The sequence below is a fragment of the Sorex fumeus genome, unplaced genomic scaffold, assembly GCF_029834395.1.
Source record: "Sorex fumeus unplaced genomic scaffold, SorFum_2.1 ptg000013l, whole genome shotgun sequence".
Classification (NCBI taxonomy): Eukaryota; Metazoa; Chordata; class Mammalia; order Eulipotyphla; family Soricidae; genus Sorex; species Sorex fumeus.
This window is the reverse complement of record NW_026606070.1, coordinates 22871992-22896458: the sequence shown is the minus strand read 5'-3', so window position 1 is coordinate 22896458 and position 24467 is coordinate 22871992. Positions and strand designations below refer to the sequence as shown.

Below are 24467 nucleotides of genomic sequence, written 5' to 3'. Positions count from 1 at the left end.
AGACCCTCTGCCCCCAAACCATATATGCATTGTCAGTTCCTTGCTAATGGCACTTAGGTTGTTGAAAGTTTGGGACTGCTGTCAACATGCCACCACACTCATAAATGGTGTGTGTGTAGCTTGTGTTTTCCTTTGATTTATTTGTTGTTTTTTGTGGGTTGGGTCTACACCTGGAGGTGATTAGGGGATCATTCTCCTGACACTACTCAGTAATCATTCCTGGCAATACTTAGGGCAACATATGCAGTGAAGGTGATTGAACCAGATTCCATGCACGCAAGGCAAGAAAGAGCCTTAATCTCTTAACCCCTGTGCCATGACTTGGGACCCTTTTTTTTTGTTGCTGTTGTTTAATTTTGAGTTAAGTGCTCAGAAGTGGAATAACTGGATCATATGGTTTATACTCCAGTTATTTTGTATTTTTAAATAAATTCCATATTTTTAATTCCATTCTGGTGAAGAATGCTGTTGGAATTTGGTGATTTGCATGGAATCTGTATTTACTATATGCGATATAGTCATTTAAGGGAGGCTAATTCTTCCAGTTCTAAAGCATGGATATAGTTCCACTACATTTTGTCTTCACTTTTTTCTAATATTGTCTTTTAATTTCTTAATTATTTTTTTCCTTCTTTGGTTACATTTTTCCCAAGGTATTTTACTTTTTTCCCTTTTTGGGTCACACCCAGTGATACTGTGGGGTTACTCCTGGTTCTACACTCAGGAATCACTCCTGGAAGTACTGGGGGACCATATGGAATGCTGGGGATCAAACCCTGGTTGGCCACATGCAAGGCAAATGCATTACCCACTGTACTATCACTTTAGCCCCAGTATTTCACTATTTTTATGTAAGTGTAAATATATAACACAGTGATAGGGTGTTTGCCTTGTACCCAGCTGGGCCAGCCAAACCAGGTTTGATTCCTCTGCCCCTCTCAGAGAGCCCGGCAAGCTACTGAGAGTATCTCACCCACAGGGCAAAGCCTGGCAAGCTACCCATGATGTATTTGATATGCCAAACACAGTAACAACAAGTCTCACAATGGAGATGTTACTGGGTCCACTTGAGCAAATCGAATAATGGGAGGACAGTGCTACAGTGCTACCACTGATTTCTAGAAAAACAGTATATTCCTTTGAGATTTCTTTCAGTAGTCTGTAGTTTATGCAGTTGTGAACCAGTGACTTAGTTACCATTTCACTTTCTATTCTTCAAATTGAATATTATTATATAAGTATATTGTAAGAGTGTATGTGATTGTGTGTTTAAAATATATAAATACACGGATCTGTAGATCTATGTGCATATATATGTGCATATATTTGGTTATGCATACATATAAAGTTACAGAATTGTGTAGAATTGTATTCATACAATTGTAAATTTTATAAATTAGAACTGCTCATGGTACTGTATTTGATTTATACAAATAAAGAAATGCAAACCTGACCATTAGCAACATAGATTTAATTATAAATATTAGAAAGCATGTCTTAAAGCAGTAATCATTATAATTCTTATATTCCTATCTCATATTAAGTAAAGATAGAATTTAAATTAGTGGGAATTATTCTACCATTTAGTAATATTCATTATAATAATGATATTGCTATTATCTTTGAAGTCTATAATGAAACTGCAGTATGTATCCTTAAAAAATTCAGTGATAGCATGAAGACAACAGAACCTGTATTTTACATATGAAAACTGGATTTTAATTCTAAGATCAAAAAACTATAGCCGAACCACCACAAATACAAGTCTTGGCTACCACAATCACATTCCATTTCTGCATCACTCTGCCAGCATTTTTTCCAGTTCATGCACTTGTTCACAAAGTATTTCAAGATTATATGCATGAGTGTGCTTTGATGAAAGTGGCATTAAAAGAACCCTTAATAGACATATTATGCATAAATCCTGAAAATAGATTTATTATGCTTGAAATGTGTCTGTTCCTTCCTTCTTACCCCAACTCACTATACTTCATCTTTATTTCTCAGCCTTGTCACACAATAAGATACCAAACGCCCTGGCATTTTTAATGATACTATATTAACTCTGTTAATGTTGAATTTGGAAACTACACTCTGATTTTATTGCTAGTATCTAAAAACAATGTAAAACATGTTTCAGGAGATTAATATAGACTAGTCGGTCTTAGCAGTTCCTAAACAGAAAATTTCATATTTAAAATAAATTAAGATAATATAGTAAAGAATACTTTAACTGTGGAAAGAAAATAAACTTCCAAATGTGGATTTTGGATGTCTTATTTTGAAAAATTAGTTTGATTATCATTTTTTTCTCTTTCTAAGGAAAAGTGGTATTTACTGGATTAGAATTTAATGTATTCATGGAAGATAAGTTCAGTCAATATTTTTGTTATTTACATTGTAATAAAACTTAATTTTGAAAGAGTAATTTTAGGAGAGTATGGTTCTGTATCTTGAGCCATTTGTAAATGAAGACTTCATTATAAATAGACTTCTATAATTAAAAAAAATCTACTGAAAGGAAATTTTAACAACATCTTTGTACTCGATCACCACTGTTTAAAGTCTGTCTACTCTTAAACCCATTTTTGCCTAAAAAGTGTAACACAGAAAAGTACTGCCAGAAACACCTCAGATTAATTATATAATTGATTTGAAATTAAATTTTTATTGTTGCATAAAAAGAAAACTTACTGTGTCAGTACTTTCCACAGTTACCGCATATAGAGTTTATAGGTTTAAAAATCTGGTATTACATAAATGGGGGAAAGGTAAACTTTATGGTATATGTCAAGTTCTTCGAGTTCTGGAATATTTCTTGTTTTGTAAGTTTTTCCATTATTGCTTCAGATAACCCTGTGGTATGCTCATTACATGCTTGTTTTTTGGTGAAAGTATATACAACATAGCTAGAAATATAATTTATAGATTATATGCACTCAACTGGTTGTCATTACTGAAATTTATATTTCTTAAAAACTGAACAAAAATTGCCTGATAAAAAAATAATGAATTTACCAGCTAAATGTTGCCGTGTGAATTAAAGCAATTTCCAGATAACTCATTTTCTTTAGTCACTGGTCTGCCAGGTCAGTTGCAGGCTAGACTTAAATTCAGTGCAATAAATTTTCCTCTAACGTTTGTTTCACCAGTCTGACCTGATTCTCTCTTGACTGGTTGGTTTTGCATGATATCCAAGTAAGATTAAATGGGCTCGACTTGCAGAATGCTGAGATGGGCACACACACAGACATGTATATGTCCACTCCACATCATACTCTCCTTCACCTTAAAGGCAGGGGAAATTCCTCCCGTTTTGGCACCGGGAACTCAGGACAGGAATCACACAGACTTTGAAGGTTGTTAATGAGAAAGGAAGGCAACACAGAAAGCTTTGAGAAAGCCTGTTTGTGGCCAAAAACAACAGCAGGTATAGCCATATGGCAATCAAATTAGAAAAGGGATTCTTGCCACATCGCCTTCCAGAACACAGGCAAGCCCAAGCAGCGCTCAGAGACACATGATTTACTCAAGATAGTTCTAAGTATTCTGTATTCCCTCTCTTATCATTTAATCTTGAAGGCACTATAAATCTATTTTACCAAATCAGTAGTGAAAAATTTTCTTAAAAAACAGAAAATATCTTCTAAAGTGTTTCCATTTCCACGTTTAGGACTACTATGTCAAAAACCATGATTATATCCAAATTTAAAAAAATAGAAGTAAAACCTTATTTTTCTTATGGTTTTGGTTTTGGTCTTGGTTTTGGTTTTGGTACACACCTGGTGATATGTGCAAAGGCAGTACATTACCAGCTGTACTATTCTCAGGATGCCACAAAAGTCAAACCTTTAAGGTTTAAATGTGATACCATATTTTAGCAACAATTCGGTGACATTATTGAACATTTTTAACTTTGTACCCTGTTTTAAAAACTTAGAAATATAGTAATTACAATTCATTGCATAAAATATCTTTAACCTCTATATTAACGTATTTTATTTTTAGGAGCTACTTTTCGTCTTCCATTGAGAAGTTTAAGTCATGTTAAAACACTATGATTGCTCTTTTTTTGTTTTTAGATGAATATATTTTGTTTAGTTCTGAAAATGAATTTTCTTTTAGCAATCTCCAGAAATGTGTTTTATTTCTCTGATTAGTTCACAAAAACTTATTTGACATACAATGAACAGAGGGTATATTATTGATAGTCTTATAACATGTTGCTATAGATTTTGCAATATACTAGGACTCTGTGTTTTTGTGTGTGTGTGCATGAAAAAGGATAACCAGTTACTTAAACTAATGACCAATAAGACCTGATTGCTTCCGTAATCATTCTCTCCAATAGGAATTTACAGAAAAGAAAATTTCAAAAGCTAGTTATATTAAATCTGTTATTAGTTTACCACTTCATTCTCAGATGTCATTAAAATTATTAAAATAAAATGAGTGGAAATAAAATCATTCAAATCACCTTTCCTACTGACATACAGAAATCCACTATTTAAAAATGATTTTATCATATAAATAGAAAACATTTTATTTACTCATGTATCATGAGATGGTCTTTATAAATGTCTTTTGTAATAACCTTTCTGGTATTAATTAGGTTAAGTATGATTTTAACAATCAGATGTAATTGAAAAACTAGCATTTGCAAATTTAGACCTCTTAATGAACCACTCTCATACAAAGATCACTGAGAATATTTTATTTTACAACTTTACCTTAAATAGCAAAATGGCAAATAATTCAAGATATGATTTTTAACATCGAATGTAATTTGTTCAAAATTTACATTAATTTTTCTCATAACTAGTCACTTTCACTTTATCTTCCTGTCATACTAAAGAATGAAAGTGTAATTTCACAGAGGCTTTCAGAATTGGGGGAGAGTATTAAATGTAGCTGAAATTAAGTGATTAATAATTTACTTTTGGGTCATGAATCAACTTCATAGGATGCTAGGGATCATTCGCAACCCCAAAATCAGTAGTAGTAACAATGCACTTTTTAAGACTCCAGAACTCTCAGAGGTTGATTGCCCAACCTAATTAAACTTCAATCTTTTGATATACCAAATGTATTTCTTCTTTGTACTGAATTTCCTCTGATCTTCTTGACAGGAAAATGTCACTTTGCCTGACAGATGATAGACAGGTTATGTAGCACCATAATTGGAAAGAAAGTGATAGCTTAAAGCTACTCGATTTAATGGCTTGTGTGTATGGCTCTTTTCTTCCTTTATTCCTTTTCTCTCCCTCTCTTTTTTTTTAAGGTTTCTATGACAGACACAAAAGGCCCAGTGCCATTTTCCTCTGCTTTCTCTAGGGGTAATTATCTTACTCCATCAATAGCGCTGTCAGAAATTGGGCACATAATTCAGCATTTAAATGAAAAAGCAATGTAATATTTCCTGTCTCCCAGTGGAATGCTTTGCACATTACATTTTTCTCTGTCACTTCTTTACTCTTGATATATGTCCTATGCCCAGTCCTTGAATACCTTCTCTCCCTTGTGTTTCATTGCAGATGTTGGCTCCGACTTGACACCTACTTCATTTGGAGTTTTATAGGACCAGCGACCTTGATAATTATGGTACGAACACCTAATTAACTATGCATTTCCTGGGTCAAGAAATAAAACTTTGACTACTTCTGTGTTATCTTTAATTTACATAGATTACATTTTGGAAAGCATGTACTTGTTTGACCCTACATAAATCAAGTAATTAGACACTCATTATAGTCTACTTTTAAATTGTATAATACTTAGTCAAAACATTGAGGAAATACATTTGCAAGAGTCAATGCAGTGCTATGACTATTCAGAAACTCAGTCTAATATAAATCATTGGGTTTTGTTAGTTTTTGAACAGTAATGTCTACATTTGACAAGAAAACAGAATTCCTTGCTTTTCCGTTTGAATAATATGACATTTGAAAAAAAATCAGAAAATAAAAAACTGATAAGTACCTTATTGGTTCTTCTAGCATTTTTTTATGTCTTGATTTCTTTAAATTTAATTGAGAGTGGCACAACGAAAAAAAAAGTCTTGAATCACACTTAGTTCTTTTAGATGCATGATACCTTAATTCAGATATGAATCGCTTATAATGACATGTAATTATGTATAGCTATATGCTTATTTTAAAATGCAAAGCCGCTATTCCTTTCTTAAATGAAAACCTTTTGATTTTGAACAAAAATGCAAGTTTATAATTAATTTTCTTAAATTTCTTGAGGCCAATATATTTTACAACCCATTGGTTTTCACACTTCAGATAGTAAAGTATATACTGCACTGCATATAATATTCATAGTGGGGAATGATCAGTAGATCAATATTATTGAACCAATATTAACAGTCAAGATTATTTTCTGAATAATTAATAATTCTCTAGAAAAAATTTAGTTTAAAAGCAGAGGATAGTTTTATATGTGTGTATATGTGTGGGTATATATATATATGTGGGTATATATATGTATATGTGTGGGTATATATATATATATATGTATATATATATGTCCAAATCAATCATACTTTCCCACTGAATATGTCAGTTTGGGTCAGACATTTTTGCTCTCCAGTGTTTTTTTTTTAAACTTTCAACATTTTATTCACTTTGGATTTGATAAAATGTTGTATTGTAGAGAGAACTTCAATGGAATGTATTTTGAAGCTTTCTAGTCCCTCCATGCTACAAATTCAATAATATATAAACAAATAAATGATAAAGAGCAATTTGTTATATGAATCTCTATATAGTTTATGTGTTTGTCATATATGGGATTCATAGTAGATATTTTTGTTTTATTTTAAGCTCTATGCTCTCTCTGATTCCATTGACACATTAATAAAATTGAAGTTTCCTTTCACTTTCATTTAGTGTAGCAGATTCTGTTTTGTCAAAACATCAACACTTAATCAACATTTTATAGTAGTGTATCTTAGTATTCTTCCTTTGTAAAAATTTTATTTGAAAAGCAATTCCCAAGAAATAATTTCGCAGCTATGTTTAGAGGATGGAAATAATCACACAACTGGAATAGCTATTGTTTATTTATTTATGAGCTCCTTTGTTTTTAACATATACTTCAAGCAATTTAACGGTGTCCACATAATTCTAGTACTTGTTAAATTTGTATTTTATGTACTTAGCCTAATGGTATTTAGTAACTTTTTGATATCCCAATTCCCCCAAACTGGCTTCTTATCTTTACTAAAATATTAGACAACCATCTATGATCTAATTCCTTAAAAAGTATAACGAAAGCTAATCTCTAGAGCAGCATATTCTCCATAGATAATAGACTTAACTTTTATTTTGTAGTTATCCTATATAACAGTACCTTTTGTATTTCAGCTTAATGTAATCTTCCTTGGGATTGCTTTATATAAAATGTTTCATCATACTGCCATTCTGAAACCTGAATCAGGCTGCCTTGATAATATCAAGTAAGTGATTTTTCTTTTGGTACTGCCTTGGTATTTAAAGCTAACCTATTTTTATTTGCATTAAAATATTATGATAAAATAGTAATGATCAAACATTTTTTCTAATTAAGAACATTTATGAACTATTGATAGAATTTGATTTACTGAAACTCTTTCTCTGGAGAAACTTTTCCTCCTAAAGTCTGATTTCCAAATTCATACGTAATTTAATATGTTTTTGCTTATTTTGTCCTCAAAGCAAATAACAAGTCTCTGGTCCAGTAATTTCTTAGAGTAATAACAATGTCAGTTACCCATGTCCCTATACTCCATTCCTCCTTTTAGAACAATGTGGAGAGAGCCAGATGATGGTCTCACAAAAATCAAAACTTGGGGTTTTTATCCCTAGAGTAAAGTTCCTAAATTATTAATCTCTTGTTTATATAGGAACTATTACACTGGTCTTTTTATCCTCCTTGTGAGGGGAATAAAAATTCTTGCTCCCTAATACAAAATCCTATGGACTCCAAGTATGTAGTTCCAGGTTTAAATGTTTACCTATTTGAAGGTAAAGATACTCAAAAAAACTCTCAGTATTTCATTGTAATTCATCTTCCAGGTTTTGTCCTTTATCCCCAACTCCTTTTCTCCATGCTCAAAAAACCCTTTTTATGGAGAGATATGAAAATTTTTACAGTTCTCTCCACGCAAATACTAATTTGTTTGTAGGCAAACAATGTATACTAAATTTGTACTTTATAAAAACAATATTTTATAAGTACAATCAGAAATGTGTACCTGGTTCCTTTAAAGATACTTGATATAGTATTGCAGAGCTATACTTAATTACTAATGTATGTTATGCATTTAGTTCCTTTATATGTGATTTTTGTGTACTGCATGTTTAACTTGGTTAAATGTTGATATTTAATGAAGATGAAGACACTTCTGAAGTCTCATGAGGTCACATGTGACTTTCATGTGCAATAGACATTATCCTTGAACTGCTACAGAGAAGCTATGTCACCCATCTTCCATCTTTCTACATTTAACGCCTGATATGGTTCCCCACCCATAATAGGTCCTCAGTGAATGCTTTTAGGAAATAGTAATGGATTAAACATTTTAGTGACGAGTGTGTATTGAAATCAAGTGGTTAATTTTAGTGAAGTAACCATTTTTTTGAATTAATTGAAAAAGACAGTGAAGGAGTTAGAAAATATTAATAGTGTAGTGGCATAAACTAGGAATTAACTACTGCGAGCAATAGTCTTTTATAGTTCTTAATATTACTTAGTTTAGATAACTCATACTGGGTGAAGTACAATTATATGATCTTTGTAAATTTTAGTGTTGGTTCCTTAAATGCTTTGTTTCCTATGTAACTGAATTTAAATAAATTTAAAAAGCAGATAAAATGTGTTTATCATATCAATTTTTCTCACTTTAGCATAAATTTCATCTCCGCTTCTCTTCTGTAAAAGTGCGAGCATTACATAGCATGTACATTATAGCTTTGAAATATATCAGAAATAGAGAATAATACTTTGGTCCTTATGTCTAAAAGCCTTTATTAGGTTTAAAATTTGAAAAAAATATTTAGTATTTAGCATAGTCACCTATTCTTAACATCTGTTTATTCTCCCCTTGTTTATTTAGGTAACACTGGTTGAATATGATGTTATTATTTTTAAAAAAGCATATAAGCAAATAATTACATTTAATGACAGTGATGACATCAAGCTTTGCATGATAAGTCAAAGAAAAATCTTTAAAGAAAGCTTCTGCATTAGACATATTCTCTAATTTCATGTGTAGTTTATAGCTTTTGAAAATTGTTTAAAGATTAACAAACCTTCCTATTCTCTTTAAAATGGGTATAATAATTAAACATATATAACTATTAAATTAGCAGGGGGATATCAACAATTTTTGATGACTTTTAAAGTATTCAATAAAACAAGGAGGGGGATTATATGTTTTTTTTTTTAGGAAGTGCATAAAGGGTGATTATCAGATGGGTGACGCATGAATGTGAATAAGCTCATAGGAAAGAACCCAAGACAGAGATATTGGAATTACTAGAAAGGAAATCATTATTATTATAACTGTGACCTAGGACAGTATAAAGAATGTGATCTCAGACTACAGTAGAATAATTCACTTTATCAGGTTCCATCAAGGACAATTTTCAACCAAGTTTACGGAATCCAGAAGGAAGGGCCATTTTTATATTGCTATGAAATGAAATAGATAAGAATAGCGTGATGCAGGCACATTGTAGAACGGATACACTGCAGAAGGTCCATGTGCTCACTTAGGGTAGAACTCACGAGAGGTGATATAGTGCAAGAACTAGGCTTTACTTAAAGGATTCAGCCAGTCAAAAGTAAGAGAGCACAGAGGGTGGGACCCCAGCTCACTCACTGGCAAGTCTCACTGAATTTATATTAGGAAGCTTTTGCAACTTCCTGAGGTTCCAAGATACTTAACGAAGCCAGTGTCTTTTGGAAAAAACACATTACGTCATATATCAAATATGCGTTATTGTTCTTTCAAATAGAATGACCCCTTTCTCTAAAATGTGGTTGCAGGGTCCAAGAGATGGTAGAGACATTTAGACATATGCCTGTATATATGACCCTGGTTCGATCCCCAGCACCATGTTATCACCTGAGCATTGCCCAGGTACAAGCCCTGGAAACCTCTGAGCATCTTGCAGGGTGGTCTTGGTTATAGGTTCTGCAGGGCTCTCCACCACTTTATCCTCCGGCATTAGCACTTTATTGTCTGGCCATGTTGGCTGAGAATCACTTACAGTGGTTTTGGTGCTCCCTGAGGCATTTTAGGCAATTCCCACAAATAAAATTTTTATTGCTTCTCTCTCTGTTCATTACCTCTTTTTCCTCTGTCACCGCCATGGAGAACCTTCTGCAGGGCCAATGCAGCATTCTCAAATTTCTTGCTGCATATTGATTCTTATTCCCACCTTCACTATCTAGAGTGATTACTTGAACAATTTAAATTTTATCATGCTGTTCTTTTGAGTAATGCTCTTCAAATAGCTTCCTGTTTCTCTTACACTAGGCCAAATCCCCTTGTATAATAGTATAATGCATTAAACTTTCCTGATCAGGTTTCTCCTTTTCATTTTTCAGCTTTTTGACTGACTATGTGCCTTCTGATCATTCTAGACGTATTCTCTTTTGCTTCAGGTCTCACCACTGCTATTTCTTCACTGACATTCTTTCAGTGACTCTATGCTTCACTGACTCTAATTTACCCTAATTAACTTAATTATTATTAAAAATAATTTTATTATGATTTAATTAAAAACTTACTTCATGGCCTTCATGATGAACAGATTTTGATCAGATAAAAGATTCATTTTGCTTGTTTTTTACTGTATTAATGATTTTTGGAAAATGATCATAGAGAGAATTACTACAGGTAATTTGGTTACAGGGAAAATGATAATTGGCAAAATGCATGTTGGTTCTCAAGCAAAAAATTATTAGGCTATAAAAGTATCAGGATATACTTTATTAGGCTATAAAAATATCAATATTAATAGCACTGCACTGCACTGTCCTCCTGTTCATCGATTTGCTCGAGCGGGCCCAGTAACATCTCCATTGTGAGTCTTTGTTGTTACTGTGTTTGGCATATCAAATACGTCATGGGTAGCTTGCAAGGCTTTGCTGTGCGGGCGGGATACTCTCAGTAGCTTGCCAGGCTCTCCGAGAGGGGTGGAGGAATCGAACCCGATTCGACCAGGCCAACCACGCACAACGCAAACGCCCTACTGCTGTGCTATCGCTCTAGCCCATCAATATTAATATAAAAATTAATATTGTCAGCTTTGTTTCTTCACCATCAAAATGGGTCATTATATTTGGAGGGTAAACTAAGTTCAGTCATTTGAACGTTCTGGTTGAGTTTCTGACAAGATGATATTGGAGGAAATTTGATGCTATTGATCACTGAAGTATTATGGCATGTAAAATTTTCATTCCTGAGTATTGTTTAGAACTCTTTTGATATTCATCCTCAAAATAAGTAATAATGGTGCCAAAGAGATAGCTGAAAGGAACAGCATACAGGCCTTGCATATGGAAGCCCTGAGTTTTGATGCCTAGGACCACGTGGCCATCTGAGCATCGCCAGAGAGCATGCTAGCATTACCACATCTGAGTGTTAACTTCAAGCCCACACAACTAGGTCAAGTGTCCTCAGGAGTACTCTCCAGTTTTTCTTAGCAACACTCCCCACCCTCTCCCAGCCCTCCAGAAAGAAAGATTGGATCTCGCCTGTAGGTATAAGATATTTTTATTATTAAAAACTCTAATTGTGTCAAAAGTACTTTGAAGAAAGAGATAAGAGGAGATAGAGATAGAGAGTAAGAGATAGAAGTTGGTGGTAGGGGCCACATAGGAAAGAAAATTTGTGCCTACAAGGAGGGGAAGGTTAGACTCTTTTTGACTCTCCTAACTTTGTCCCTTTTCTCTTTCCCAAGGACAGTCTTCTGCATGCAGGTTTATGATTTGTGGTCTGTCATTGTTTCAATGTCTTACCTCTGCCTTTACAGATGATAGGTTTCATAAGAATGGTGATTGGCAGTTTTATCAAGGCAAGGTCTTTATTGATTTTTCATTTTCTTTCCTTCTTCCTGTGGTCCATTGGTTAGGCGAATAATCGACTTCTTTACTATCAGACTTACACATATTTAAATTTCTGTTCAGTCCTCTAAGAGATGGCCTTCACCAGTCACACTATGACTCTCAGTCACCTCTTCCCTAGCATGGGCATAATTTTTATATCCTCTATAAAGTTTCAAAATTATCAGATGCCATCAAATGTGTCAACATATAAAATATAATCTGGTACCCTTTCAGGATGATTTGACTGTTTTTTCTCCATTCTGCGAAGAAGTACCATCCTGCTTTTGACTTTTGAGGATTTCATAGCAAAATTGATTCAAATCTCTTATTATAATCCTTTGAGTTCTGTTTATCATGCTATTGGTAATAAGAATTTACATATATGTTTTTTTAAAGTTAATCTTATCCTATTCTGAAAGAATTTACTCCATTGGTGAAAAGCTCATTTGATTAATAAATTACAAATTATAGTTTCTTGTGTAGAGGTGAGGAGAGAGAGTGTCGTTGGTGAGTTTGAACTCAGATCATTCATAAAGAAATACAGGAAGTCTACTGACTAGCTTCAGGGATAGAGCAAAGCTTTTTTCTTTACCAGTATCCATAATAACTTACTCTGTTTCTCAAGAAGGTAACTTTTACTTTGATGACTGTATTTCTGGATATTGAAGAATAGTTGCCAGAATTGCATTCAGTTTGATTAATATTACAATGGTATTTCATTGAGTTAAGAGGTCATAGGCAGGTCTCAAAAAATAAAGGCGAAAAGATAATTTAAGTAATCTTGAAAAACACAACAATATCTTATGTATATTTTATATTCTATTTTTCTCTTTAATACTGATGTTTGAGTCAGGATGTATTTATAGCCCAGTTTTCAAAATGATATATTTTTGTTGTCAGAGCAATATACTAAAATACAGTCTACACTTATATGACAAAAGTAAATCTATTCACATTATATTTAATAAAAAATTCACTTTAAAGTCTTAACAAAAAAATATTTTTTATCAATTTCTCATTCTTGGTCAAAGACTTCATTGGACTCCTGGCACTGTATGCTCACATAATATAACCTCTCTTATAAAAAGATTATTAGGTCAATACACTACTGAAGATGTGTTTTAGCAAATCCTTTTTAATCAACTATACTTCCTAATACCCCTGCAGACTGTGCACACTTTTATTTTATAAAGGTCGAAGTAATCCAGAACCAGTAATTGAAGTATTTTATTCATTGAAATGAGATCAAATAATTTTCAAGAAAGCTCTGAGATGAGTACCATCTGGCTGTTATCTCATTTATCCCATTTCTTCCTCCATTTCCTTGATCTGTGGCTAAATATCCTGGAGCTGTGCCTTAACACTATGATAAATTATCTGGATGGGTTGGAACAGTAGGAACTCTGTGTATTGTTACTGCACACCTAGAATTTCTTCAGACAAGTATAGCTTTCTCATATAGTATTTAGTCCTTTGTTCTTAGTTTCATCATTTCAGCAGGCAAGTTTTTGGAAAATGAATTCATACACACAAAAAAAAAATTCACAAAGTTGTGAGTTCTGGAAATGTTGTCAATCTCATCAAGCAATGCTCTTTCGGCTCTACTTTTTTATTTCCCAAAGTGAGAACTTGTTTGTCACCTTTTCAGGCATTAGAATTCCCATATGCTCTTGCTCAGAGTCAGGTATTTTATGCATCACTGTATTCAGTGTATTTCAAATACTGAGAAGTGACATTTGAAAAAAACAATTTGAAGGATGACTGTCACTGGCACACTGGAACTCAGTTGGACATATCTCCAAAATAATTAGGCTTATATCAAATTTAAGAAAACTGATTTTAGTTATCAGGAAGAACTCTAGAAGTTCCCTAACAGAAAAGTAAATATCATTTGTAAGAAAAACTTTAAAATTAGCAGTGTTTTTTTTTCAGCAGTTCATTTTTGTACTATAGTCAGGGATTAGATTCACATTTTCTTTTCTATCCTATAGGAAGCATGCCAATCAAATTTCGAGAGAGAATTTTATTTTACCAATCAAACATTTATGAAGTAATAGTACACACACAAGAACTAATCTGAAGTAACTCCATAAAACAATAATTCCATCATAAAATAGTTCAGTACAGATTTAATGCATAGATGAATAATGAGATAATTTCAGTAATACTTGTTTCCATATTATTCATATATTTTAATTTAATTGATTTTCATGTTTTTATTCTCTAATATATTCAGTTAATGAGAAATGATGACATTTCATATTTTTGCATAAAAGCTACAGAACATGTTCATTTATACTTTATATTTATGCTTTGGATATAAAGGGAAGATTTGGATTATGATTTTAATGTTTTTATCTTGGGGTACTGGAAGAATATTTTTTAACTGTAAAGTAGAAAATTTTATAAGAAACATCTGGGGGCAACAATGGAGCAGTAGTACAGCAGGTAGGGTGCTTTCTTGCATGCCTTAACTCGGCTTCTGTCCTGGCACCTGTTCAATCCCCGGTTCCCCAACTCTACCAGGATTGATCCATGAGCACAGAGCTAGGAGTCAGTCCTGAGCACTGCTAGGTGTGGACCTCCTTCTGCCCAAAAAATCTGGGGTGAAACATGAAGATTTTTTTAACTACATTGACAAATATACTAGACATATGGAATGTTGAGTAAGAAGTTGCAGTAATGAAAAGTAGAAATTTAAACTTTAAATCATCAGTGTATAGATTGTTTTTTTAAATTCTGCACTTAGTGTCACGGTCACAGTCACGGTCCTCCCGTTGTTCATCAATTGGCTCTAACGGGCCCAGTAACGTCTCCATTGTGAGACTTGTTGTTACTGTGTTTGGCATATTGAATACATCACAGGTAGCTTACCAGGCTTTGCCGTGCAGGCGAGATACTCTCAGTAGCTTGCCAGGCTCTCCGAGAGGGGCGGAGGAATCGAACCCAGCTTGGTCAGGCTGGCTGCACGCAAGTAAACGCCCTACCCGCTGTGCTATCACTCCAGCCCCACACTTAGTGTCATAACATTTTATTTATTTTAGAGTTAATTTTAGTTCATTGATTTTATACCATTTTGCAAAAGAAAATGACCTAGTATTTTCTTTTTAGCAATATATTTCTTTTTAAAACTACATCACTGTATCACTGTCAGCCCATTGTTCATCGATTTACTTGAGTAGGTGCCAGTAATGTCTCCATTCATTCCGACCCCGAGATTTTAGCAGCCTCTCCTTACTCGTCTTTCCCAATACTGCCATATTAGATGCTCTTTCAGGGTCAGGGGAAGGAGACCCATTATTGTTACTGTTTTTGGCATATCAAATATGTCACCGGGAGCTTGCCAGGCTCTGCCGTGTGGGTGGGATACTCTCGGTAGCTTGTCGGGATGCCTCTCAGAGAACATACATATATATAAATATTTATATATATATATATATTTCCTTCTATGATTTGTTGCCTACTATCTTTTTAAAACAATGAACAAAATAAGATGAATTTGGAAAGATAAAAAATGGTAAAGTGGTACGATGACATTTGATATTATTATTTTCCAGCCAGGCCAGTTTCTCTGGCTAGTTCCTAAAAGGTATGTTGCTATTAAACTGATTCCAACACTGAGTACCAAATACTGACCTAAATCATGATAACATTTGTGATCTACAAAACAGATTCCAGAGGTAGGTGGTTTCAGAGTTGGTTCAGTACTACAATAATGGGAAGGAGGATCAAAGTGTTTCTCATGTCTTAGCATCTACAGCACATTATCATTGCCATTCACTGTGTGAGCTCACAGTCCAGTTAGATTCTTCAGTTCTGTGCCCAATATTCTTTAATTCTTCCGATCAGTAGTAGGTATAATGAAAAAACAGAAATTACTCTTCATGATCCTTTCCTAGTGATTTTCTTCCCCTTGAGGATTAGACAAGTTCACACAAGTTCCTTGTTGACATCACATAACTATACCATGAGAACAGCTCTTTTAGAAGCATCATTCTGTGTGTGTGTGTGTGTGTGTGTGTGTGTGTGTGTGTGTGTGCGCATATGTGTGTGTTTGTGTTGTGGGAGGGGAAGGGAGTACAGACAAGCTAGTCTTAACATTTGAAGAATTTGGGACAGGAGTACAAAACAGTAAAACATATCCAGACCTCCTACTCTGGTAAACCTTCAGGACCATCTAGATGGTTAGGTTTAAACTGAAAATCTATCAGTTCAGAATTCTGTGCCAGGTTTTGCTTCTCTGGCTCACTCCCCATACTCTTTCTCTTTCTATTTCCATTCTAACCAATACAACATGAGACCTTCTACACAGACATGAAGACACTACAGCTCCCACATCCAGACTCTCTCAATCCCTCCCATAAGCCTCTATAGGTCTTCCTTTGAGTGTAATAATTCACAAGTTATTACTTATTCCTTGAATGTAGGTAGTAGCTAAATACTTGGAGAATGGGTTTCAAATATCTTATAAATTGTATTGCATTGTATTATAAATTTTATTTTAAATTTATTATAAATTCACAAGACTAGGTAAAATAAAGTAATTGATGTTGGATACGGCTGGAACAATAGCATGGTGGGTAGGGAGTTTGCCTTGCATGTGGCCAATCCAGGTTCGATTCCTTCGTCCCTCTCAGAGAGCCCAGAAAGCTAGGAGAGTAGAAAATTAGGCAATTAATTAAGTCTGGCATGAGAGAGGAAATTGTGTGTCATTTACACTTGAGCAGGCATGGAAGAATGGGGTCTTGTGTACAAGTGAAGGCTTGTTTTTGGTATGGAGAACAGACAAGACAGTTAGACAGTTCATCCTTACATTATGAGATTATGGAACAGAGTTCTGTTAATTTGGTCACCATCGGATGTTCTCCTCTAAATTAGTTGCAGAAAGTCATCATGACTTATCAGTAAAAAGCATTTTTTTGTTTTACAAAATGTTGATTTACTTAAAAGAAAATAGTATTTTGAGAAATATAGCAACATATAGCTATTTTAATCTCTACTTCCTTTTATTGGTTATTTTATATATAATGGTCATAAACTTAAATTTCTCCTTATAAAATCCATCTTTATATATAACTCATGTGTAGTAGATACATATACACAAATATATATACATATGAAGTATAATAAAAATATATCATAGGTGATATATCATGACTAATAGAAAATATGTAATACAATTATTGATACTTATCAATGCTCTCCAATTTACATAGTCTACATATACTTATATATATTGTCTGTCCAAATCTTTTATTAACATATGGAATCTTGGGGCTGGAGTGATAGCACAGCTGGTAGGGTGTTTGCCTTGCACACACCTGACCAGGGTTCAATTCCCAGCATTTCATATGGTCCCCCGAGCACTGCCAGGAGCAATTCCTGAATCATGAGCCAGGAGTAATTACTGTGCATCGCCAGGTGTGACCCAAAAAGCAAAAAAAAACTGATGGAATCTCTTCCATTATTATTTGTGGTATCATGCATCAAATCTTGAACCTCATACATGCACAGCAAGTGTCCTATTAGTATGTTACATTTCAAATTTTAACTGTTTTGAACATATTTAATGAATTTCATGTATAATTTAATGAATTTGAGATATAAAATAAATTATGCAATTTGGAGAATTAATCATCAATAAAAATTATGAAGAAAAATTTTTGTTTGGGGTCATACCCAGGGGTACTAAGGGCTGACTTCTGCCTCTGTGCTTGGGGAGCACTCCTGATTGTGATCAGGGAACAATGACAATGCCGGGGATATAACCTGATTCTGCCACATGGAAGGCAAGTGTGTATCCTGCTATATCCTCTCTCTCTCTCCAGACCCTCAGCAACAAAACTTTTACTTCCAAGAAATCATGTTCAGTTCATAGGGATAGTATAGAGGTTGAGGTGCTTGTTTTGAAAGCAATTGACCCTGGTTAGATCCTTAGCCCACATATGGTCTCCTGAGCACTTATAGAAGTGATCCCTTAGCACAGAGCCAGAAGTAGCCCTTGAGCTGTACCAGGTAGACACCACCTCTGAAAGAAAGAATTGAATTAGTTGATGCCGCCAGTATATTAGAAACTTTTATTAAGTTTCTTCCTGCAAATGAAATGCAGAATTATATATGAAAAAAGTCATAGTATCACTGAATACTAATAGCTTTTGGGTATGTTAAATAGACTTCCTATTTCTCAGAAAAAGAAATTGATTTCGTATTTAGGGGAAAAAAGACTAAAGTGGAAGGTATAAAAAAACTTTATTATATTTCAGTGGCAAAATTACATGTACTTAAAGTATTCTAGTTCTGTGGGTAAAGTGTGTATTCTACATGTGGGAGGCCCTGATTTGATTCCTGGTAACTCTTGGTCCCCCAGAGCCAGGAATGGACACCAAGGACTGATATGGGAGGAGCCTCTGAGCACTGCTGTGTGTGCAAGTAAATAAAAATAAATGTATTTTAATAAGTAATACATTCTTTTTTGTGCATAGTACTATAGCACACATGAATTTTATTGATTATTTTGTAATTTTAGGAGTATGTCTTGGTTGTTGCAATCTGAATCAACTAGAAATTCATTTGCTTCTAACATAACTTTAATGTGATATAAATTAATTTAAATTATAGTTTATTTAGCCTAGTGATTGTTTCTATATATTTATCCCAAAATAACAAAAGCTTAAATATTTTCTGTGAAAATAAACACTTTTTATAACAATATAGTTCAGAAGTTCATATTACTTCCAGATGCGATTCAACTCAAGTTTTAAGAGCTCCTTAGAGATACTTAAAGTGAAACTATTTTGGTAGTACTCTGATCTATTCACAGTGTTTTGGAAGTGGGTACCCTGAGTAAGTGCTGATTCCTGTCTTTGCATTCAAGAGTTACTCCCCGGGATCAAACCAGGTCAACTGTATGCAAGGCAAGCCCTCTACACACTGTATCTCTCCGGCCCCCAATTTACAATATATTTTGAATCACATTCTGTCACTGTTACTGTCACTGTCCTCCCTCTGTTCTTCGATTTGCTTGAGTGGGCCCAGTAACGTCTCCATTGTGAGACTTGTTGTTACTGTGTTTGGTATATTGAATACGTCATGGTAGTTTGCCAGGCTTTGCCGTGCGGGTTAGATATTCTCAGTAGCTTGTTGGGCTTTCTGAGAGGGGCGGAGGAATCGAACCTGGCTTGGCCAGGCAGGCCGCGCTCAAGGCAAATGCCCTATGGCTGTACTATATAAATTTAGTCTGAATATTTTTTGATGGGCTGTTTTGGGCACACACCCAGCTTTGCTCCTCTATTCTGGCTCAGTAAAGCATCGTATTGAGATTTTGTATACTTTATCTACTTGCAATTATAAAATAGAATGACATTCAGTTTTCGTATATGCTGAGCATAATTCTAATCCTTTACATGTGTACATTTAATTTTTACTATCACGCTTTTAGGTTTCAAAAAGGATAATTAGCTCTTTTCTAGCTTTTGCATCTAGTTAATTCTAGATCTAGGATTCCTCCAGGCAATCTGACTTCAGAATCCATCTTCTTCAGCGTTACCATCTACTTACCATACCCATTTTACATCTTTCAATGAATTTGATTAGTATCATTTAAAGTGAATTTTTTTAAATACTCTATTTTTTATATTAAGGAAATATTTTAGGAGATTTGAATTCTTATATTTATTGGGTTCGATGATCAATAAGTTTCCATTTTAAATTCTTATGATTGTGTTCATCTTTTAAGGTACAAATTATAAATTCAGACTAGCAAACATATTAGGAATCATTAAGGATTTAATTAATAGCTAATTAATATCATAGCTAATTAAATAACTGAAATAGATAATAGCTAATTAAATTAATGAAATAGATAATATCTAATTAAATTAATATTTCATTTTAATAGCTGTCTTGTCTGGTTTTGTTTGGGGGTCACACACAGTGATGCTCAGTAAGAACATGAAGTGGTGGTGTCTACTAAAAAGGTAGCAAGAACAGGAGGATATTTAGAGATTTTAGTGGATTGTAAAAACAAATCAAGAAGTCAAGATAGTAGTAAATCATATGAAGAAAAACTCAAAGGAGTGGCCAGAGGGATAGTATACAGGTAGGGAATTTGCCTTGCATCAACCCACCCCCACCCAGTTTTGTTTTTAATTTTATTGAATCACTGTGAGATAGTTACAAGCTTTCATGTTTGGGTTACAATCACACAATGATCAAACACCCATCCCTCCACCAGTGCACATTCCCACTACCTATATCCCCAGTATGCCACCCTTTCCCACCCTCCCCCTGCCTCCATGGCAGACAGTATTCCCCATACTCTCTCTCCTCTTTTGTGCATTAGGGTTTGCAATACGGACACTGAGAGGTTGTCATGTTTGGTCCTTTATCTACTTTCTGCACACATCTTCCATCCTGGCTGGTTCCTCAAGCCATCATTTTCTTAGTGATCCCTTCTCTATTCCAGCTATCTTGACCCACCCAGTGTTTTGTTTTGTTTTGTTTTGTTTTGTTTTTGCTTTCTGGGTCACACCTGGCGATGCACAGGGGTTACTTCTGGCTCTGCACTCAGGAGTTACTCCTGGCGGTGCTCAGGGGACCATATGGGATACCGGGAATCTAAGCTGGGTCAGCTGCATGCAAGGCAAACACCCTACCCGGTGTGCTTTATCTCCAGCCCCCATGCCCACCCAGTTTTGATCCCCAGCATTACATATGGTTCCCCAAGCCCGCCAGGAGTGATCCCTCAGAGCAGAGCCAGGAGTCAGCCCTGAGCATTGTTGGATATGACCCCAAAATAACAAAAAACAAACAACAACAAAAAATATCAAAGAAGCCAGAGTTTGTGAAAAGGGGAAATCGTGATTTAGCATTTCCCATTAAACTACTTGAAATTTCTGGGAGAAACAGTATTTGACTTTAACTCCTCAGTGAGAGCTCTGTCTGCACAGAACATAGACTTCATTCATGACCAAAAACTGAAATTTAGGTTATAAGGAAATTTGTTCAACTGTAAGTTTCAGTAAGTTTCAGAAGACAGAATAAAAATTTTGTGGGGAAAGGTAAATGATGAAAAACTGGATTAGACTAAGATATATATGAAGGAATGGTGATATAAATGGAAGGAATAAAAGTGAAACTATTATTGTTATCCAAATTTATTCCTGTCTTTGTGTAGTTACCACTTTGGACAATCTATTTCTAGCCATTAGTGTTGGAAATGTCTCCTTTGATGAGATGGCTAAAAATACTACTGATACTTTACTTAGATACATACATTTCTCAACTAATTCCAGAAGCTATCACAAGACATAAATCTTAAGAATCACAACTCAGGTACTTTAACTGTCTCTGAGTTTTATAAAAAGGCATCTAAGATGCTATATGATTAAAGAAAATAAATATTTGATGACTTTTTAAAAAAATAGTCACCACAAAATATACACAATATGCAAATAAATGGAAAGACATGACATCATACTATAGGTTCATATAAGCTTCCCCTAATTCCAAGTGAATGTACCTCTCATTTAAGCAAAAAAGCAACAATAAGTTGACATACTCCTTACTCCTGTTTTTCAAAAATGGTTTCAAATGGATGTGTATCACATTTTAAGATGACATTTTTACCTCATATTATAAGTGGTGGAGGCATATAAATCATAGTTGTTTTAAATAAAAGCTATTAAATTATTTAATTTGTAATTAAAATATGTAGACAGTATTGTGGAATATAAAGTTTTTTTTAACATTTTTTAAAATTTTTATTAGTGAAACACCGTGAGGTACAGTTGTAGATTTACAATTTTTTTGTGCTTGGGTTTCGATTATACAATAATCAAATACCCATCCCTCCACCAGTGTCCATTTCCACCACCATGGGTCCCAGTATCCCTCCCACACCCATCCCCCTCATCCTACCCTGCCCCTGTGTCAGGGCATTCCCTTTTGTTCGCTCTCTCCTTTTGGGTGTTGTGGTCTGCAAAAGAGGCATTGAGTGGCAATCATGTTCAGTTCATACTCTACTTTCAACATGCATCTCCCCTCCTGGGAGGATCCTCCAAACACCCTTTATTTGGTGCTCCCTTCTCTATCTGAGCTGCCCTTTCCCCTAGAATGCCCAGCTGGCCTCTAAGCTATGGAGTAATCCTCCTGGTACTGATCTCGGCTATCTCGGGTATTAATCTCCTATTTTGTTACTTTAGGAATATAAAGTATTTTGAACTGCTCAGTCCACATTTAAAAATTTCAAAAGCTAATTTTGTCTTGGGTTAATCCCAAATGTTGTTGGATTTTTCCACTACAAACAATAATGTGCTTTTAAAAGTTGTATCATCAAAGTTCTTGGCACTTTCATAAATGTGTTATTTGAGTATGAATTCTTGAATACCCAGTAATATAATCTATGGGAGTTTTTACTGTATAGCAGATACTTTAGTTTGCTAACACAAAGATCTATTAGTGTCAGAACTGAGATTGATAATGTAAGGTTATCATTTAAAACTGCTTACAATGAGAGTCAGAAAGCAGGCCAAAAACATAAAAGAGTAATAATTTATCAGCAAAAGTATTGACGACTTGATATCAATATATTGTATGTACATAGATAACACAAAAACAAAAGGACACAGTCTCTTGTATTAGTTATTATCACTCTGGTTCTCTGATTTTTCTAACTTCTTTGAGTTCTGCATTATGCTTGAGTAAATGTGGAAAGGTTTCTAAAATTGACAGATAAACAAAATCAATATTTTTATTAATGTAATATAATATAATGGGGCAGCAACAACTTCAATTTCATCAAAGATCCAGAAATAGTCTATTAGTTAAATTATTATTCCAATTAGTTTCTATTAGATTTTTCCTCATTTAGTGCTATATGTTCTGCTTTTTCTCTCAACTTTCCTAAACATTTTGTTTTCTTGTTAGTTGTGGATAAAAGTGTGCAACACATTGGGTGGCCGAGAACCATCTCCCCCGGGGTTTTAGGTGTGATTGATTATTTTCAGAGATAAAGCACTTTGACAGAGGCAATTCTTTTGGTGGGTATTAACTCACGGAGTCGCTCTGTCTGAAAATATAGAGAAATTTGTTCAGGGGTGACACGTATCCATATCACTTTACTCTATTTCTTGCTGCTAGTATCGATCTATCGTCGATTTGCTCGAGTGGGCCCAGTAACGTCTCCATTGGAGACTTTGTTGTTACTGTGTCTGGCATATTGAATACGTCACGGGGAGCTTGCCAGGCTCTGCCATGCGGGCAAGATACTCTCGGTAGCTTGCCGGGCTCTCCGAAAGGGGCGGAGGAATCGAACTCGGGTCGGCCATGTTGGCTGCATGCAAGGCAAATGCCCTACCGCTGTGCTATCGCTGCTAGTACGTATTAAAAAATTAAGTTTATTTCTGATTAATATTTGCAGTCATTTGGATAAACACAGTAAGAGCGGATACAAAGTCCAGAGTCTCCAGAAGGTTTGACTTCATAAGTAACCAAGCTTGACTTTGGGGATCTAGTAGCTAACAGAAGGAAAGGTAAAGCACAAAGGGAAGGTTAAAGATAAACTTTGGGAATTAGGGATGCCCATAAGAGCAGTGTAAGCTTCTCTGTGCTGAAGAAAGGGGCAATTTACTTCAATATTGTTAAAGTTGGTTTCTGTTGTATATATTTCCAACACCACAGCCATAGGTGTTCTCTCTTCCCTCCCATAAGGTCCCAAATGTGTCCCCTTTTGTATCTCTACCTACAACATATTCAGTTTTATGAATTATTACTCCCAGTGTGTTACTGCATTTGATCCTTCATTTCTAACTCAATTGTTGTGTTTTGTTTCCACCTCATTGTGTTGTGTATCTTTAAATCTCACACAGGAGAGAAATCTCTCCCTTGCTTCTGACTTCTCTCAGCGTAATGTCCTCTGCTTCCATCCATATTGTGGCAAATTGCATGATTTTGTTTTTTCTTAGATTTGCAAAGTATTGTATTGTGCATAACAGTTTTAATATTTTGTAATTACATAAGACTTTTCCTGGTCTTTTAGGTCTCAGTTTGCTTAAAGAATTTGTTGTCATCAGCTTTTTTTCTTCACAACATGTTCTTTTGAGTTTTGGGACAGAAATTATTTTAAATAAGAAGTAGAATGTTTTTCATTTATTTTATTTCCTATGTTGGTTTTGTCTTTCCTAGAGTATTATAATTCATATTTAATATTTTTGGAAAATATGTTGTATTCTTTAGATTTAAGAAGCAAAATTACCAGGGCCATTTGCTGAATAATCTATAATTCACTCCATATTTCTACTATCATACTAACCTTTGAAAAATCTCTTTCTGTGTTTCTTCTCTGTTCCATGGGATATATACTTGGT

The 24467-nt window shown here is 34.4% G+C and overlaps 1 protein-coding gene across 23 annotated transcripts in view; it reads left to right on the top strand.

Moving 5' to 3' along the window:
• ADGRL3 (adhesion G protein-coupled receptor L3) overlaps positions 1-24467 on the top strand; it is an 882914-nt gene that overhangs the window by 749765 nt on the left and 108682 nt on the right. For all 23 annotated transcript variants that reach the window (XM_056111479.1, XM_056111470.1, XM_056111466.1 and 20 more), the window contains 2 exons: positions 5535-5601; positions 7371-7462. In XM_056111479.1, the coding sequence (XP_055967454.1) occupies positions 5535-5601; positions 7371-7462 (159 nt within the window). The remainder of the gene's footprint in view (positions 1-5534; positions 5602-7370; positions 7463-24467) is intronic.